Source organism: Thamnophis sirtalis, unplaced genomic scaffold (genome assembly GCF_051295495.1).
Source record: "Thamnophis sirtalis isolate CommonGarterSnake01/CBP01778 unplaced genomic scaffold, rThaSir2_p1.2 scaffold_14, whole genome shotgun sequence".
Classification (NCBI taxonomy): domain Eukaryota; kingdom Metazoa; phylum Chordata; class Lepidosauria; order Squamata; family Natricidae; genus Thamnophis; species Thamnophis sirtalis.
The window spans coordinates 24,756,637-24,776,519 of NW_028261394.1; the positions used below are offsets into that span (position 1 = coordinate 24,756,637).

At 42.5% G+C, this 19,883-nt stretch overlaps 1 protein-coding gene across 2 annotated transcripts; it reads right to left on the reverse strand.

Annotated features, from left to right (window-relative positions):
• Nucleotides 1-1,396: 1,396 nt before the first annotated feature.
• LSM14A (LSM14A mRNA processing body assembly factor) lies at nt 1,397-19,122 on the reverse strand. 2 transcript variants are annotated; one of them, XM_014072620.2, is made up of 10 exons: nt 18,889-19,122; nt 11,880-12,043; nt 10,237-10,369; nt 9,712-9,831; nt 7,780-7,950; nt 6,515-6,580; nt 5,608-5,784; nt 4,830-4,992; nt 3,495-3,750; nt 1,397-2,658 (listed from the first exon to the last, which is right to left on the reverse strand). In XM_014072620.2, exons 1-10 carry the CDS (start codon nt 19,007-19,009, stop codon nt 2,635-2,637), a joined length of 1,395 nt encoding a protein of 464 aa, XP_013928095.1. In that variant the 5' UTR covers nt 19,010-19,122; the 3' UTR covers nt 1,397-2,634. The 2 variants fall into 2 exon arrangements, with proteins under 2 accessions (XP_013928095.1, XP_013928096.1); XM_014072621.2 differs by having other exon boundaries at nt 3,495-3,735; nt 18,889-19,120.
• Between the last annotated feature and the right edge of the window lie 761 nt (nt 19,123-19,883).

Sequence of the window (19,883 nt, forward strand, 5' to 3'; positions counted from 1 at the left end):
TCGTGCGAGAGGGAAGCCACTTGGGCCGCCGGCCGAGAAAGACTCGCTTTCTCCGGGGGAGGTGCGGGGGACCTCCTCCCGGATGGGAAGGAGCAGGCGGATGGGCTTGCCGCAGCGGGCGAGGGCCGCGTCTCCTCTAGCGCCCGTCATCTTCCCGACTGGCTGCGGCTACGGGAATTCCGCCTCCGTCATTGCTAAAGACAACAAGCGGGGGAACGGACGGTGATCGCTGGGTAGCCCCCTTTCCCGCAGCCCTTGCAGGAAGAACAAAAAAAGGGAATCCCCATTTTTTCTAATTTCAGGCAGGCGCCGGTTTAAGAGACAAATTGAAATCATGTCCCATTTTGAGATTAAGGTCCCTGCTAAGCATTGGCAATTGAACAGCACCTGCCTCCCTACAATAAGGCAGGCATCCAATCTTTGATTGTGCGGCCCACGATGGTCTTTTTAAATATAAATGTGCAGAAACGGCATCCGTGGGACGAGAGAGAGCATTCCGGTTTTCAAAAGCAGAAATTGGAAATGTTGGCTGGGGAATTCTGGGAGTTGAAGTCCACAAGTCTTAAAGTTCCCAAGTTTGGAGACCCTTGTATTAGATGATCCTGATACGGCAAACCTATTCTCTGTTATTTTGACATTGAATGGTAATAGAAGAATGTGGACCAGTAATATGTAATATAAGAAAGTGATCAAAAATTTAAAATTTAGCCCCGCTAAAATTAATACCAAGCATGTTTCCATCCAAAGCTGTGAGGCTGTAGGTGTAATTGATAAAACTTTATATGGCCAAACTGTGGTTTTAAAACAAGTGAGCCAAAAGAAGTGGCCCAAATATCTATGTCTGAAATATGATTGAGCTGTAAAGAAATTTCACAAAGATTACTTTTCTTATTGAATGGTTTTATTCTGGCTTAAAATAAGGCCCACTTTTCCGTAGCAAGATACACTGAAGGGACATCATGCTGCTGTTCATTGGGGTACAGTACACCCCAATTAGTAAACTCAAATAACTGATGGGTAAATCGAACCCAAATCATACCTTCATAATGTCTCATTGGTATTTACAATTTATCTGGTTTAAATAAGTTTGGGACACCTTATACAGTATACATAGTTATTGCAACAATACAGCACTTGCCTTGTCTAAAAAGCCTCCTCCAAACTGTGCAGTATCATGATTTGTGGATTCCAAAAAGGCGTTTAACATGCAGAATATTACTAAACAATCGTATCTAATTCTACTTGACCTCATATGGAAATGAATTACAAAATACTTCCTTATAGTGCTATACAAAAAATATAAAATTATGATTCTATCACTTGAATATTCCCATTTGCTAACAGTGCATTTATCCACATTTTATCACTACTGAACATGAAGGAAAATGAACAAAAATTCAGCAAATTAGATAAAATATTTTAATCTTTGGATCCCTTTATTCTTGCGGCTTTCAGATATACATAAAAATACAAATTATTAAAGATCTGTATCTAATTATAACTTAATAGCAAAAGAAGTCATAACTAGTTATTCAGAATTAACCTCAGTTACTCCAAGCAAAATCACTCTAGTGATACTGGGGTAAAAATGAACAATGTCTCCAAGTTGCAGTCCATCAAAACTTCTTAATTGAGTATGCCAACAATACAAAACAACATTTTAAGAATCGGCACATTTCATTTTTATTCCAGGCACATCAACGGGAACAAGAAGTCAGTAACTGGCTCTTTTTTCACTTACTATCATAACATGACCTGCAAACTGCATAAAGTGTTAAAGGTTTATCTTTATCTAAATAGTCCCTTAGTGTGGTCCAATCCAACAGCAAGACCAAAAACTAGAAAATGGATTTCTTGCAAGAGAAATATTTTAATCCTTCTGAATAATGGAAGAACATTTCAAATATTTATTGGTAGTCAAAATATAAAAACAAACAAATTTAAAGCTGAAAAGCTAGAAAGAAACCCTCCAAACGTGTGTAGCATTTCAACACGGCAGTTTTGTAGACTTAAAAATGTTTATTCTTAAAAAATTAGTTGCTTTTTATACAGCTATACAAAATCCCTAGTGTTTCTTTGGCAATGGGATAATCATGGAATTATACAACTATAAAAAGCTTCCTTTGCCTAAGAAACAGCATTTTCCATGTTTATACTTTCTTTACTGACAAACCAATTTTTTTACTGCCCAGCATCCTATTTGACAAAAATTACAACTATCTGAAGAGATTATAGGATTTCAAATACAACCTTCACTGGATCAACACACTCACAGTACTGACGGCCTTCTGCATACAATTGTCTTTATAGCCTGCAGCAATTATAAAATACAATTTTAATTCAGAAAAACCCTTTCTGTAATGAAAAAAAATACTAAAACTCCACTGAAGTACTGCTTTATACTTTTAACTATTTGTAAGAAATTATTTAAGTTTTCTATCTCAAATATATTTAATATTCTTGTTTTTGAAGATGGCCATATTTTCAAAAAAGTTACTGCTCCTTTGAAATTAAAAATGAACGCTAGTGCTGGTGAAGTTTTAACAGCAAATGAACATAATTCTTTGCGAAAACCAACACATTCTTGGTACCATGAAGATCAGCAAGTCCACCTGCTTTCAAATTCTTTGTAGATTATGCTGCAACTTTGTTGTCTTTCTAAAAAGCAATACAAAATTAACATTACTTTTGATTTAAGCTGGTATAAAGTCAATTTGATAAAGATCATAAACATTTTGAAAGATGGGCAAGCCATTCAAATTTGATAATAAACTTGTCATCAAAATTTAAAAATGAATACATGAGTTTCATTACCGTGACCCGTCAAAAGCGCGTTCCACAAAAGCGCGGTCGACGAAATCGCCTATGTGACGTCATCACAACGCGACGAAAAAGATCGAAAAATTGAAATAAAAATTAAATTACAGCAAGCCGATTCACATAAAGGTAAGGGTTGGGTTAAGGGTTAGGGTTAGGTTAAGGGTTACACCGTTAGCGTTACGTTTAGCGTTAGGTTAAGGGTTAGCGTTAGGTTTTTCATTACGTTAAGGGTTAGGTTTAGGGTTAGGTTAAGGGTTAGGTTTAGGGTTAGGTTTGGGGGGGTTAGGGGAAGGTTTTAGCTTTATTTTTACATTTTTCGATCTTTTTGTCGCGCTGTGATGACGTCACATACGCGCTTTCGTCGACCGCGATTTTGTCATCCGCGGTTTTGTGATAGAACCTTTCATTACTAGACCCTGCCAGCTATATAACAGAAATAAGCTCCTACAATAATGATAACTACTGTAAATCAAAATATGAATGGAATAGAACAATTTAGTGCTGTGAAAAGTCCCAATTCATTGCCTGGTAGAGATGGAAAATTCCTTGCTATTGCTGGGAAGTATAGCTAATGATGTTAGACAGAGAAGTGGTCTGACTTGATAAAAAGGAAACTTCACCATGCAATTTATAGATAATATTATTGGTAATAATAATATTGGTAAGTGCCTTACCCTATATTCAAAATCCGCGAACTCCCTGCCACCACGGCCACCTCTAAATCCACCACGAAAACCCCGAGGAGCATTGAAAGGTCCTCTTGCGTTTCCACGTCCTCTACCTGCCCGGAAGCCACCAGCTCCTCCACTTCCCCCTCTGCCTCTGAATCCCCCCCGACCACGGTTTGGACGCAGTGGAAGGCCAAATGTCTCTGCATTCAGTCTTCTTTCCTCTGCCCAGTTTGGTCTTCTGTTTCTGAAAGAAATGTTGCTGTTGCTTCAAATTATGACCAATTTCTTCCTAAAAAGATGCTTCCAGCAAATGACTACTAGAAATGCCAGGGTTAGTTAGCAAATGAAAAGTAAAAAGTGTATTGTAGCATATTATGTAACCCCTTTCTCAAACCTTTAGTAGTGGACACCCAGAGGTGGATTTACAAATGCCAACATCTTCATTAAGTTCCACTTGGGAAAGAACGGAGATCAGAAGGAATTCATTAAACTGTTGATAAACTGATGCGGTGCTTAGAAGTCTCTCAAATGTTCTTTTAGAAATGGTTTGCACCTTTTTGCAAGAGAAAAATGATGAAACAAACTTGTCCACTGGATTTTGAGAGAACCTGCCTGATTTTAGCAGAAGTCAGAATCTCAGTGCCAGGTCTGCACTGCATACACTGCTTTGCTGGCATCCTTCCATAAAATGCAGAGGGGGAGAGAGTGGGGAAATAGGAGGGGGAAATGCCAGGGTGATAAGAAGCAGAAGTGTCAATCTGGAATAGATCGGCCAATCAAGGACAGAACCATGAGAACGGACTGCGAAACTCCACCAAAGAGGGGCCAAATATAATTGGACACTGGGGGAGGGCCAGGGAAGAGGGAAAAATGTCAGTTTTGCATGGGAATATTCAGATCCAGCTTTGCTTATGCTGTAACCACTTGACTTTAGTAAAACTAAACCTTTATCACTTCAAAAAGTTGAGGGTCTTTCTTTCCTAAATGCTCAAATCGGGACAAGCCTGACACTCGGAAGTGTCTATCTATGGTTCATATGTCCTGCAGCAAAATAAGTGGAGTAGAATGAACTGTGGCATGGCTGAATGCAGAAGAAAGATTATACTTATAAAAACAAGCTTCTAGTATTTGCATGATAGAAATCATTTTAATTGCAGACACTGCAATCAGAAGTTGCCCCCACCCACATGATGGATTAGTCCAGTTCATTTACTGCATTCTGCTTAATGTGAAAAAGGAACTTCAGTTCTTTATCCACATGCAAAATTCTAGCTCAGACATGCTACCTGTTAGTATCAAAGGAATGCCATGTGTAGCTTGCTCAGAAAAACTTGGTACCTGTTGTCATCACAGGAAATGTTATCAAAGAAAGACTTGGTTTTGTCATAGTAGCAATTGGGGCCAAGTGGGTCCTCATCATCTGCATTTCCTTCACTGTTTTGGGTGTCAACACCTGAATCGCCTTTATCTTCCCCATTCACAGGTTTTTCAGGCTTATCCTCTAGAAAATCAAGGGGGAAAAATGACCATCCTCAATGACCATTCTAGGAAAATAATCTGTGAAAAAAAGGCAGATAACCATTTAAATTCACTATCACTGCCTGATCATCTTGGGTGCAGTTGCTTTGGAGCAAAACAGTTCAATGATTGGGAAGAAACACAAAACAGCTCTTTTAATTTTCTGTTTCTTCTTGTACTCTTTTACCACTCTTTACCACATTCCAGTAAATAGCAAAAACTAAAGTTACATCGGGACAATCAGCTAGATCCAGATTTAGTTACATTTAGAATCAAACCACTTGAAATAATGATGCCATGATGATTTTCAATCTGATCTAAGCATGATTGGTATGAACTGACCCCCCTGGAAACTGTATACTTACATTCTATTCATTCAGACTATTTGGCTACTTAAATCTGGTGCATAAATACAGTTGCATTTTAGAATGCAAGACAACTTTGCAAATTACTTTAGGGAAAAGGAAAATCATGTAGGAGAAAACTAAAAGACTTTGAATGTCTAAATGAAACCTCTCTTCAACAAAAACATCCATTACACTTAACTCCAAAGTCAGTAAGCCTTATAAAAATAAAGAAGGTTCTGTTCACCACTTACCTTTTAGTTTTAGCTTATTATGAAATTCACGATCTATTTCATCTTTATTAAACTGTGCATTTGCACTTTCAAAGTCAAAATCCTTCTCAAACTTCATGGGAACATCCCGCCTAATACCAAACCTTCCTCTGCCTCCCCGATGACCTCCCCGGCTCCTCCGTGAAGGTGCACCTGGAACTGTAGCAACAACAACAAAAACAGGGTCTAAAGGCACCACAGATTTTCAGGTTTTGGTAAACATCCTGAAATGACATTCAACGTTGACCCATGGGCAAGGTTCGGCTTGCCAATACTAATCATGTGAAACAACTGATATCTGATGTCACCAGATAAGATCAGTTTACTGAAGACATACTGAATGTTTTATTTTGGATTAATTAGCTTAAAAAGTCACAGAAATCCTGAATTAATGTGTTTTATAAGACTGAATATTGTTTTACTTAATCATTTCAGCATCAAAAATATTTGCATTTTGGGTGAGACACAAACTCAAAAATCATCAGTGATGAAAACATATTAAGTATCCTCAGAAAGCAAGCTTGTGAGCAAGCCTCCCCCGCATCTCTCAGGAGAGGGAAGAAGTTGCTTTTTCTCTTTCACAAACAATATCCTTGTAATGTCTGAATAAGGGGCTAGCTGTTTGGGGATCAGAACTAAGATCCACTCTGGTCCTGGTTTGTTCCAATCAGCACTGGCTGAAACAAGACCTCTTCTCTGTATTCAGGAATATAATGCAAGACATTCTATCCAACTGTCTCATGTCCAAAGGAAACAGGAAATTTTTTTGGGGAGGTGGGGGTTCTTATAATCTCAACCCTTTAAAGCTGGGAAGAGCTTTTATGGCATCGTTGTAGTTTAGCCCACCCTATGGCAGAATATTTTATTTTCAACAGTGATTTCCGTTTACCTATTTGTCGCTTGTTTTCATTTCTTAGATGTTCTGCTTCACATCTTGTTACCTTCTGTGTTTCAACTAGAAACAGAGGAAATGCAAACAATACTTATAATAAATACAATAAAAAGATGAATAATTCTGTTTAGCACAAAATCACAGAATTGATAGCAGTGCAGTAGGGGTTTGCTAGAAAGCAGTCTTGTTCACAGCTTCAAATGCAGATGTACAAGGTTTTCTGTGCACATTTGAAGTGGCCCATAGCTGAAAAAAGATCTGTACCGTTTGACCCCTGAACAGAACAGACAGGGTCAGGGTATGCTTTGGTTTCTGCATAAAGTGCAAGTGGTCCTCATTTAACAACCATTTGTTCCATGGCCATTTGAACTGGTCCTCAAGATTATGGCCGTCGCAGAGCCCCTGTGGTTTACATGAACACAGTTCAGGTGCTTAGCAATTAGCCTGGATTCCACCCATCACAGGGTCACATCACTGTGATTTGTGACCTTCCCTGATGATTCCCCACCAGCAAAGGCAATGGGGAAGCTGGGATCACATGAGGCCTGCTGATTGCCATCGCTAAGTGGCATGGTCCATTGAAACCCACTGCTTAGGGATGACTATTCTGGGCCCAACTACTGTCTTTAAGAAAGTACTACCTGTATGTTGGCAGTGGAAAGGTCAAGGTTGGTGGGATGTACTGCATTGGTACAGCAGCAGTGGCTGAAAAGGCAGAAAGAAAGGTGCTGGGAAGGTCAGGGTTGGAAGCCAATGCCATGGGGGCAGGTGAGAGATGTTGAGGAGAGAAACATGACAGTGTGTGCCAGCCTTGCCCTACTCACCCCATATCAGGCTTTGTCTCATCTGGGGCTTGGGAAGAATCAAAGTATTCCTGGTTTCATTTCTGCCAAACTCTGGCTGACTCTAAAGGTTTAGTGAAACTGGCAGAATGTGATGGGTTTGTTTCTTGATTAAGAACCGTTAGGTTTTCTGTTCTGCATACGCCCCAGAACAAAAAGACAATTTTTTCCAAGCTGGAATCCACCACAGGACAGATTTCTCTGCTGCCAGAGGTATCTCCCCAGATACAAGAGAGAAAGAGGCCCCCTAAGGCCTGACATTTATCTGCAGGCAGATAATATCTATTCCACTTTAGCACATAAGATAAATCAAGATTCAATTACATGGACTTTCAAAAGACTAATAAAGAGGCCAAAATGTCTAAAACACCACACCATACACAATATTGCAGCAATATCATGCTAAAGTCATATTCTAACCTCTCCTGTGATCCTGGTGATCTGATGTCTTTTGGTTGATCGACCCAAGTGGTCGGTTTGAAATAGAGCTTCTCCCAACTGGGACTGAGGCAGGTAAATGGGCAGTTTGCACTGCTTGTTCCAGAGTTGGACTCTTTCTCAAGTGATCTAAGGGAGGCGGGGTGGACCGAGCTGAAACAGAAGCAGGAATACAGTATTAGCTTAGGCCAGTCATGGCAAACCTTTTAGAGAGCCAGTGCCAAAACCGCATCCCAAAACACACTTATTTATCTCGGAGTGCCAACACGGCAATTTAACCTGAATAGAGAGGTTTTAGTTTAGAAAAAACAACTCATACATGATTAACATCTTTTCTCTGAAACCCCCCTCCACAATAACAGCACTTTTAATGATGCAAACACCTTTTTATTGAAAGGTAAACGTTTGCATTTGGCATGCTTTTGATTAATGTGACTTCTACTGTTGTATGCATGCTGATAATTTTTCTAACCTTGGCTCATACTTTGTAAGTTTGAGAGCAACACATGCAGCACTCAAGTCATCTGTTAGTCCATGGGTGTCAAACTCAATTTCAACGAGGGCCCCACTGTGGTTGACTTCGGGGGCCAGGGTGGGCGTGGCCAGCTCCCACGGCTGCTGTGCTCACTCTCCTTGGTTGCCCATGCTGTGTGCAGGAGGGCAAAGTATGTGGGTCAGAGGGAGGCCCACTCCCCCTCCTTATGAGACTTGGCCTTGTAACCAAAGCATCCTCAGTGATAGGATGGGAGACCACCAGGAGAGGTCAGGAGGAAGAGACATGGGGATGGTAAAAGGCAGCAGCGCTGCTGGTGATCAAGTGCTAAGGCAGGATTTACCTCACACCATCACTCTCTCTCATTATAATCTCCTTCCTTCCCTTCTTTTTCCTTCCCTCTTCATTCTTTCTTCTTCTTTCCCCTCTTTCCTTCTTTTTGTCTTTCCTGTCCCTTCTTGGATGCTCAAATGCAAAGGAGAAACATTCCTTGCCTTGTGATCAAACGCCACTTTTGCTAGTAGTTTGTGGCCATTTAAAAAACAGAATAAACCAGGCTCAGTTTGGTCCATGTTTGCATTTCATGGGGACAGCAAAACTGTCAAAATGACTGTCAAAATGACGGCTCTGATAGTTGATCAGCGCTCCTGTTTTTTTATGTGCAACAGCTTTAGAACAGAGCTAAGTTGGTTGCTTTTCTATTAATCCATAATGATCCTTAAAAGAGGCCTTCTGTAGGGACCCTGCCATGGTCTCATTCAGGCTAGAAATATAGCAAAGGGAACTATTTTTCCCCACTTGCTTTGTCCTGTTTTCGCCACTGGAAATAGCTGTTTGCAACAGACAAGAAGGAGATACTTTCCTAAGAGCTCACAATTCAAGAATACCAAGGTGCCCATGAGGTATCTCAGGGTGGGGAAGACCATGGGGGTCCTAGTGATAGAACAGACCCTCAAGACCTCCCCAACTCACTAAGATACCTCCTCCCTCCCTTCTTGCAACAAGGACTCACTTACTTTGCAAGCCTCTATCTTCTCTCGTTTCCCTGCTTGTTTGCTTTTGAAGAAGGGAGAGGAGAGTTGGCTGGGGAATGCTTTTCATGCGGGTAATGGACATTCCTGGGTACTATAATATTGTGCAGACTCAGGCACCCATCCACTTTTGCAGAGTCAGGGACCAAGAAACATTCATTCTCGGGAAAAGTGGCTGCCTGCCGGTCTCCTGCTCCTCCCCTCCCCCCAACTACTTTCCACAACTACTTATGGGGCTTCTTTGTCTCAGCTTCCTGGCTGAGGAATTCTGGGAGTTGAAGTCCACAAGTTTTAAAGTTGCCAAGGTTGGAGACCCCTGGTTTATAGAACACCTGTTACGTTGTGGAATACATAACAATTATAAGGAATGTGAAAGGATTAATTCTCTACCTTGAGAGAGCTGTGTTTTTAGTGATCTTGAATCTGTGGTAAAAGTGGAACCAACTGCACTGTTTTGGGACAAGCTTGTACTCGCTGAAGTTTCTGTTCCAAACGATGTTAATGAATTTCCTGCATCAAGATAAAAGAAATGTTATTTTTACCAATATTTTTTTTAACAGATGAAGTTACTCAGACACCTTGGGTGTTGGCTACGTGTAGTGAGCTCTATATGGGATTGCCCTTGAAGGCCACTCAGAAGCACAACTCATCCAAAAGGGAGCAGCTCAAAGAGCTACAGACATCCCTCTGTTTGCCCATAAGACCCTTCTACTACAGGGATCTCCAACATTGGAAACTTTAAGACTTTGTGGACTTCAACTCCCAGAGTTCCTCAGCCAGTGAACCTTCACTGGCTGAGGAATTCTGGGAGTTGAAGTACACAAGTCTTAAAGTTGCCAAGGTTGAAGACCCCTGCTCTACTGTGCAAATATGTCTTTTGCTTGTTGAAGAAAAAAAAAAACCAATGCAGCTTACCAACACCAACAGCCCCGAACTGCTGACTCACTAAGGGGCTTGGACTAAATTGACTGTAGGCTGGCATTCTGCCGAAAGGACCATAAGATCCCACAGACTGGAATGAAGAAGTAGAAGATGATCCTAGAGAAGACTGAAGAAAACAATATTTGGAAGAGACTCATCAAGACAGAGTAAAATAGAGCCCCAAAAGAGATTTTGTGCTGTTTTCTAGAAATCAGCAATAAGAACAAAAGAGGCTCTTCTTTTAAGTCTTCACAATCAGGGGCGTGCAAGAAATGCAATTGTGCATTTCATAGAAATTCATCGGAGACATACTTAATTTTAATTTTCATCAACTCATCAGCCATTAATTAAGATAATAAAGTATAGAATAACAATGACTTCAACCTGAATACGAGGCTTAGTTATGTTGGCCACTCCCTCTTATTCTATGTTTGGTTATTCTAGCAGCAGCATGCATGGCGAGTGAGGTTTTTTTCACTTGCATCATGTGTACATGCGTTGTTGATTTATAAACACTTGCTAAGGCATTTGCTAGTGTTTTCCCCTATGGAGGTGTGGAAAAACATTGTTCAAAGGTTCTGAACCATGGCGTTAGTTTTTCACCTGATTTGAGGTCCATTCCTCTAGTGTGCAGGAGGGGAGGGGAAATCCCTCAAAGCACTGGAGGAAGAGACTTCAAATTTAATACCCTCACTTGCAACATTCCCTGCTGGCTTCCCATTGACTTTTTGGGAAAACTGGCAGAGAAGATTCCAAATGGCGATCACCTGATTGCAGGGCACACGGCAACTGGTTGTAAATGCAAACTGGCTGTCAGACACCTGAAATGCGTCCATGTGGTGGGAAGTGGGTAACAGCATGGTGTTTTACACTGGTCAGAAGTGCCTTACAGAACCCATTCCGAAAATGTCATGACTGCAAATAGTCATTAATGACCAGCTGTAAGTCAAGGACTACATATTAGATATTGGCCTTAATCATTTTACTAATAATAATTATTTAAGATTCATGTTATCCTGTTGGTAATTGTGTTATATGAAATTTAAGCTTTATTAGCAATTTAGTGAATTAGCAATAATCAGCATTTCAGCATGGCATCCATGCCTCTTTTTAAAGTTTAGGAAATCACGTTTTTTCCTTTGAGCCAAAGCCATTTCCTTTGATGTATAAAATCTAGCCTTTTCAGCAACCAAACAATAGAAGTGCCCTCTGAAGTCCTTTATTAAAGCTGCAAGTGTTAAAGAAACAAACCCCCCCAAGGGCAAAAGGAAAAGATATAACATACTTTAAGGATTTCTGCCTTTTTTCATTTCTAACAAAACAAAAGCCTTGATTGCACACCAATGTTATTTGTTTGATTTGTTGCTTTGCATATATAAAGCGTATGTATCATTTATTTCTGTACCTTATATAAAGACTTGCCCATTCCCTTAACAAGTGCCTTTCACTTTGCCTCATGTACTTGTAGTTTTATTGTTGGGGATAGAGGGAAGTGAAAAATCCATTAGTATTGGGTGTTTTTCTCTCAAATTCAGGGAAATATTCAGCAAATATTTATGTACAGTAACATTCAATGCACTTTAAAACACACACACACTTTTCACAATCATAAAACTCAGTGTATTATAGTGTGATACCTGAACAATTGCTGGATCTTGGGGAAGAGAACACTGTGGTTTAGGAGGTTCACAAACAGTTAAATCCTTAATATCACTTCCACGGAATATAATGTATTCAAATACTTCATCACGAGGTGGTATAGGCCGATCAGTTGGTCTGTCTTCAGTTCCAAATGAACAAACTGCAGAACAAAACAATTTTATATCAATGTTATATGCAAACAATTCAAGAATTTGAATCATTAAAGTATTTGCTTTAAGCCGGGGGTGTCAAACTCGATTTCATTGAGGGACACATTAGGGTTGTTTGATCTTTGGAGGGGAGGGGGGGGACTGGCCAGGTTGGTGTGGCCAACTCAACGTCACTCCTGTCCATTTTCACTGGCAGAGGGTTGCAGGAGGCCCTAGTGGCCGAAAACGGAGCCCAGGAACCCACTTTCACTGGCAGAAACACCTCACTGGTCTTTCACTGTTTCTAGGGCAGCCGCGTGAGCCAGATCTAAGCACCCCGCAGGCCGGATCCTGCCCCCAGGCCTTGAGTTTGCTCTAAGCCATGGGTGTCCAACTGCACTGAGTGAAGAAGAAACGTTTTGAACAATAGTTAATGTACATAAATCACATATTAATGTTAAAGTTTACCATCTTGTTTTGAGGCATTACTAGCTGTCCAGGATTGCATGCAGTGGCTGCAGGTTGGACATACCTGCTCTAAGCAATCCTAGAACAATATTACTCATACATTTGGGCTACTATGCCAATACTTTTAAATGAACATGAGTTCTCAAAAATACAGGAGAGCTAAATAGAGGCATCTCAATCTGAAACAATGTCTTATTTATTTCAGCATTTGCATACTGCTCATTGATAAATCTACAAAAATCTATCACATCACGCCTAGCTACCAATGGTTCATCAGATATGAGCAACCAGAACCCTTCAGTGTAGCCTCAAGCAGAAGCTTTATCATTAGTCACCTGAGTTACAAGAATCTCATCAGACGGACTACATTCAATGTGGAACGACCAGTTAGGGTTTGAGAGATTCTAGAGGTCAGGTGTGTGCTGCTTTCTGCAGTGCAAGGACTCTAAGCGTGACCCCCTCTTAACATCTCCCGCCATTCTATCTGGAGAGTCTATCAGAAAACACTGTTCAAACTAAACGAATTCTTACTAAAACAGTAATACCCTAAAGATAACATTAAGAACAGCTTCAAAGAAAGGAATACCTGAAAATATTCAGAATACTAAACATTTTAATTAATAGCAGCTTGAAATAAGAGCAGAGCCTGTTTAAAATATATTTCAAGGCTACAAAAAAAGGAAGCTACCTGCCCTTTCACATGGATATAATTTTATTATTCTACAATGCCAATATTTTTAATTTTTCCTTTTAAATTAAATTTAAAACAAACAGCCGATATAGCTATAGAGATGAAACATCTGGGAGTAGTAGGCTAGTGATGTCAGTATTGTCCACTCTTCAATGCTTCTGTTGGTTTAGAGAAAAAGCAGGTCAACTACACTCCTTGCAGAAACACCTGAAGTGCCATTTAGATCCACAAATTTGATTCAGAACAAGAAGTAGCCCACATTTAGCAATCACAATTGGGACCGGCAACTTGACTGTCAAGCAAGACCATGACTATGCTTATGATCCTTACTTCGCTTTTCCTCTGCTTTATTGGGCTGCCAAGTTCCAAAATGCGAGAGACCAGTTACTTTTTCATCATTGCTTTAATTGCAGTCGCTAAATGAGGCAGTCACTAAAGAAAAACTACTTGTATTGTGTGCGGGGGGGAAGTCTTTATAGAACAGGGATCGGCAATTAATTTCCCCAACAGACCACATAACAAACTGAGACTGTTTTGGAGGGCCGGACCAATAGGCTGAACTTAATTCTGCTTAATATTAATTTGTTTTATAAAAAGTAGTAAATTATATGGTTTTAGTTAGCCGCTACTGGTAAAAATACAGACTCCGATTAGGCTATGAAAATGTGGATCATCTCAAATTACAGTAATAAAAAATAGTAAAAACATCATTGTCTCATTATTTCATTTTATTTTCAACATAACATACTGCTAATATTCACACAAAAAAAACCCAATACTAAAAATTTATATGCTTTGCAGTATGTTAAAAGACCTGTAATTAATTAACTTTATATAAAAAGCAGTGAGTGCTTTTGATGTTTTTCAGTTGTTTTTTCTCGTTGAGTGAGAAAAAATCAGTCTGTCTTGGGATGGAACAGGGGCACTGAAGTCTGGTTGAATGTCTGAGGTTGATATGCGAAGGGTAGCTGACAGGTGACAATCAGTGAGAGAATATCTACAACTGGATTTGTTGAACTTCATCACTGAGAATGTTTGTTCACAAGTAGATCCAAAGAGAATTAACATCTTCTGCACATGCCTCCTCATGTATGGAAAGTTCTCCTCTTGGAGAGTAAAAACCCAGCAGTGATACTGACATAAAAGTGCTCGGCCAGTAGTGTATCAAATGGCAGGTCAATGAATCCGAGCTGAACATAGCTGGGTGTATTATCCACACTGCAGGTCAAGGGAGGAAAAAACCAAGTGCATTTCATTCTCAACTATTCTGAAGGTTTGAAATTGCCTTGAAACTCACCACACAGCGCACTTAATAACATGAGTATCTGGTGTGGCTTCCTTTAGCACTGGCAAGCGGGTAAGAATGTTGGCCTCCATTTGCCTTAAAAGAAACTACAAATTTCTCATGATCTGGCCATTGTATAGTCCCCCAGGCCACATCCAGCCCTCTGGATGTCCCTGCCTAGCCTATGTGAGGTCAACTAGAAATTAGGAACCAAATGTAAATAAGCGCCTCACAGGACCAGAAGATGTTGAGTCAAGTCAGGCTCTGGCAGCTGTGTGGTAGCCTATGTCCTGTCCAGGCTTTTGTCCAAAGCCAAGGAGAAAAAGTCAGAATTGTCTGCTTTGTTTGGCAGCTGAAACTCCAGATTTCCTGCGATGCCCTCAATCTTTTTAGTTACGGTTCATTGGAGAGGAGCACATTTTCAGATGCCTCTTTCTTCCTGAAACACAGTTAGCGCCGTAAACTCCACCAAATACTTTTTGATAAACTCCCCATCAAAAAATGGCTCACTGTTTTTGGCAATTTTGTAAGATACTACATAACTGTTCTTGACTGCTCCAGCCCTGGATGTCTAAAGCTTGGCAAAAAAAATCCTTGTTCATTTTCTAACTTAGCTAGCAAAGCACCAGATGCGGTGCCCCTTCTGCATCATCGGTCAAGCTGTTCTACTTCTATCTGTGTTTAGTCACATAGTACGGATTCAAATTGTAATCCTTAAACAAAGCAGTCCTTATTTCAGAAACTAAGCACACAGCTTTACCTTTGACTTTAGTAGATAAACACTTAGACGTCCACATCTACAACTAAAAGGTTAAAACAACATAATGATCATCAGTTGAGGGCTACCCACATGCTGTGGCAACTGCTCCTCACCCAAACGTTATAGGTAGTCAAGTCACAACATTGCTGAGTAAAGAGACATGTCCAGTCTCTGCAGTCACAGATGTTACAGCATCCCATGATCAAGTGACCAAAATGTGGATGCTTGACAGCTCATCCACACCTATGGCCACAACGCCTCTCACCTACACCTCTTCCCCATCTACTCCCACTGATGATGCCATGCCTAAAAACCCAGAAGTGTCCCAATGAAGTCCAGCCACAAGCAGACCAATGCTAGTCCACAGAACAATGGCCAAGGAGTCCAAGGCACTTGGAAGTATCCCAGCCAAAATAAACAGGCAAAATTAAATCCACAAGACAAGAGGCAATGAGGCAAGAAAGGCCCAGAGTTCACAAGGCACGTTGTCAATCCAAAGCAAGGCAAGAATCACAACAACCGGAGAACACACAGCTAGGAAATGAACACGTTGCTCCCAGCATGGCTCCCATTTGTCCGCTGTGCTAAAAAGCAGCTTCTGGTGCAGCCCATCAAGAAGGGCGAGATTTCCTCCTTGCGAGTAATCTGGCTGACCTTCTCTGTTCCTGCCTTTTCTCTGCCCTACGTGTTCTTGGATCAGTGCAGAAGGCAGTTCCTCCTCCCCATCATTGGCTGGCTCCAGATGCATGCTTTCCCCATCTGAGGACTGTCCTGCTGCAGCTCTGTTTCAGCTGAATCCCTCTTAGATGAGCCAATTCCCCTCCAGATGTGCCTGGAACTGGTTCATTCTCCTTTGAGCTGACATCTGGAGATATGTCTGGAGAAACGTCCGGGGGAGTCATCACAGGTCCTTAATAATGTAACTGCCAGCCCCATAAGGTTTTCTTCCCAAGGCTGCAAACGGCAGTTTCCCCACAGGACCTGGGTAAGATGACCAGCAATTGTCTCATGAAAGGCCAGGCTGGGCATGCCTTGACAGCAACAGGAGCAAGAAGATGGCAAAAATCAGCTGGGCCAATGGAATGGCAGGGACCTGGGGTGGGCAGGCTGACAGTAGCGGAGACAGGGCTAATGCTGCTATGGCTTTACACTGCCAGTGCACTGTGGCATCCCACGGTTGACTTTGCACTGTGCAGCTGCAGCAACTGGTCTTCATACTGTGGTTCAGGGCTTCTTGCAGCCTCAGAGTCACAGCACATCAGAAGCGACTGAGCAACGGTGTGAAAAGCAGCCCCAGAGCCTTACACTGAGGGTGCTGCTTGCAATGGAAGGCAGGGTGCAGAACACCCAAAAGGGCAAAGATGGGGGAAGGGGGAGACAGGTGGGGCAATTGGAAGCACTCTTTTTCCTTACTGAGGCTTGGGGCTGGAAGGGACCAAGCCTGAAATGGCTTGGACGGGGGTGGACCGTTGGTTAATGATGGGTGGAATTTGATTAAGGACAGCAATGGGGAATGCCAGGATTGCAGTCACTAAGCAATGCGTTCATGGGAATTTGCATTTTGACTGCATCACTTAGTGATTAAAAATCCAGCCCCAATTACGGTCATAATTTGAGGACTACCTGTAATAAAGAGACTCAACACACAACACGACTGCCCAGAAATATTTTAACTGCTATTTAGTATTTCCATGTTGTTGATTTTCTGCAAATTGTTCTTGATCATCGATTCAATTTTATAATCCAAATCTCAAATTCTGACTGACAAATTGAATCTTTTGAAACACCATAATAAATCACCTCAAAATATACTGTGAAATAGAAGACAATCAATTCCCTAAACTACTCCACATTTCAACAGTGTAGCCAAATGATTTGTGAAATCTGGTAAGCCTCTAATCAAATCTGCCAAACATCAGATAACCAAAATGTAGCAGCTATATAAAAAAGCACAAGCCTAAAAGTGTAGTCCTGTCCCAATCTGTACCCAACCATCAAGGACAAGAGGCATTTCTAATTTTACAGATCCAGCTTTCCAGGTTTGTCCCACCCAGAACTCACAAGCAAGAACATCAGATGGGCAGGTAGCCTCAACCACCACAATTAGGACTGGCAACTCTGCTAAGTGACTTGGCCATAAGGTGAACAATCATGTTACCATTTCCCACTTACAACAGCAATTCATCAGTTCCAGCTGCCATTGTTATAGAAACCACCACAGATCACAATCGTGTTACTAGCTTATCAGCCAATGCAATTTTAGCAATTGATAATTGGCATATTATACATGCTTCCACAATGAAAAGCTAACAGTGCTTTTAGATACTGACCAGACTTAAAAATATCTTACAATCAAGGTGATCAGCCAAATACAGAAATTCTGTACTGAGAAAAACAACTTTTCAGTATATTTAGAAAAGAATCGTAACAATTGGAAAATGTGAATTACTACGGAAGCTGTTATACTGTGAATCAGACTATGTCTGGCTAACTTTTTACAGGCTCAGCTGAGCGATCTTTTGTACCTTCTGCCTGCAGCAGCAGTTTAAACATCAGGCCTCCCTTTACAAAACTTCAGCCGGACACTGTACTGTGGTTCCTATAATTTGGGTAAGCAGAGTTTGCTTAATTAGTCAAGATGTTTTGCCTGAAATCAAATTCTTTCTTCATTTAATGTTTCCTGGGGAAGTGACACAAATTCTCTTTTTCAGGCCAGTCTGCTGCTAGCCATGTCTACCTCACAGTGTCTATATCAACCTCAAATTCAAAACTAAGTTCTTGTACTTTGAAGTACAACTCGCATCGCTACCTCCAGCAAGAGTCCCAGTGTCCCCCCCCCCCATACAGGGGCTGTTGGATTGACAGCTTCCTCAGATACAGCTAAGTTCCCAATATACACGTCCAATTTCAGACATTAAACTGGGAATGTCTACCTGAAGATGTTGGAGGGCTGAAAAGGCTTCTGAAATGAAGAACACATGTTCTACCAAAGAATTATCTCCAAAAAGTGACGCTAAGTATTTCATACAGTAAAACTGGGAGGAGTGAAAAGCAGAACAGAAATATTTACCCATAAGATGTTTCTTATGCTATTATCCACCCTAAGAGTATCTAAAGACTGAATCAGTGAGGATTCTTTTTTTTAAGGCAGCAAAAGGGATGAAACTCAACAAACTAATGTGACGTGGAAGCAGAAACAAGATCAAGCATTGAAACGATCCAGGAAAGGATCATTAAAAGTAGGAAAAAATATCTCTGAAAACAAGTAATGCTCAAAGTACCCTGTCAGTGCTCGTTTTTGTAAATAATACGGTTCTGAAGCACCCAAAAACTATTTTTATTCAATGCTGCAAAGGCGGCTGGCGCTTCAGCCGGGGAATTGTGGCTTAATCAACCACGGAAGGCAAAGGGACCATTTCAACGGGCCAAAAGCCGTTTTTATTTTCCTCGCCAGAGAAAACGTTTGGGCGGCTGCCAAAAGCCCCCCCCCCACTTCCATCAGGGGAAACGGGGGGGTAGGAGGGGGAGGCAAACAAGGGCTTCGCGGCCCCGCATCTCTCGCTCCCGGCGAGACTGCACGCCGGCGACCCGCTAAGGAGGCCCCGAGAAGCCCGAGTACTGCTCGGCCCGCGGAGCCCGCTCCGCGCCTCACCCTTGGCGAGGGCCACGGTAGAGTTCTCGGTGTCGATGGTGTAGAGGATGCCCTCGTAGCGGATCTCGGCCTTGGAGATGAGGCTGATCTTGCTGCCGATGTATGGCGTGCCCCCGCTCATGGCGCCGCCGACCTCGCCCGCCGCCGCCCGCTCCGCTTCCTCTCCGCGCCAGCAGCGGCCTCCAGCCGCCCCAACGCTCCCAATATGGCGGCCGCCGCCTTCACCAGCGCCACGAAATGGATGCCGGGAAAGAGGAGCCACTTCTCGCGAGAGCCGTGGAGAAAACGGAGAACGCGGGACGGGGAGATCGGGAGGCCATCGCTACGAATGTTGGGAGTTGTAGTCCAGCCAGGATCGGATCGACTGCCAGGCCGGTGGTGCGCAGGATGCCCGGGAAGGCGCGGCCTCTCCAGGCCTCAGCCGCCACGACGGTCTTTGTGTTGCTCTCGCTGTCCCGACCCGAAAGAGCATATCTGTCCCGGGCTTCGCGCTCCCCTCAAGCAGGCCGGCCTCCTCCCGGCTCGTCCTCTGAAGGGCCCGGCTAAATTTCGCGGGGGCGGCGGACCTTCTAGCGCCCAGAGAAGCAGGGCGAAGAGGAGGGGGCCACGCTACCCGCGGGGAGATTTTCCCTCAAGAGGGCCGTGGAGGCGGCCCCAGGAAGGCCGAGTCGTAAAGCGGGAGAAACTCTTGTCAGCTGGCGACTGTTGGCTCGTGGCGGGCCGGAGGGTTTCGATCTGTCTCGGGGCGCCTGGGGGAAAGGGCCTGAGGAGGCTGGTGGCGGCTCCCTGACACCGGGCGCTCCGAGCCAGGCCTCTCGACCCCTGCCATTAACTCTGAATACGGGGAGTTGTGGGGTGCAGCCTGTGGGAGGTGAGCAGGGGGGCTGAAAGCCTTCAGAGATGACACAGAGGAACCTCCAAGTGGCCTCAAGGACTCTCTAAAAAGGACGAAAATGACCAGCTGCCTGCAAGGAATATAAATCCTTCCATTCCCC

Coding starts and splice junctions, on each gene's coding strand:
- LSM14A (XM_014072620.2), bottom strand. CDS start 19,009: ATGAGCGGGGGCACGCCATACATCGGCAGCAAGATCAGCCTCATCTCC. Junction 5,785..6,514: donor TGAAAACAAGCGACAAATAG/GTAAACGGAAAT, acceptor TTGTTGCTACAG/TTCCAGGTGCACCTTCACGG. Junction 3,751..4,829: donor ATTTCCTGTGATGACAACAG/GTACCAAGTTTT, acceptor TTGAAGCAACAG/CAACATTTCTTTCAGAAACA.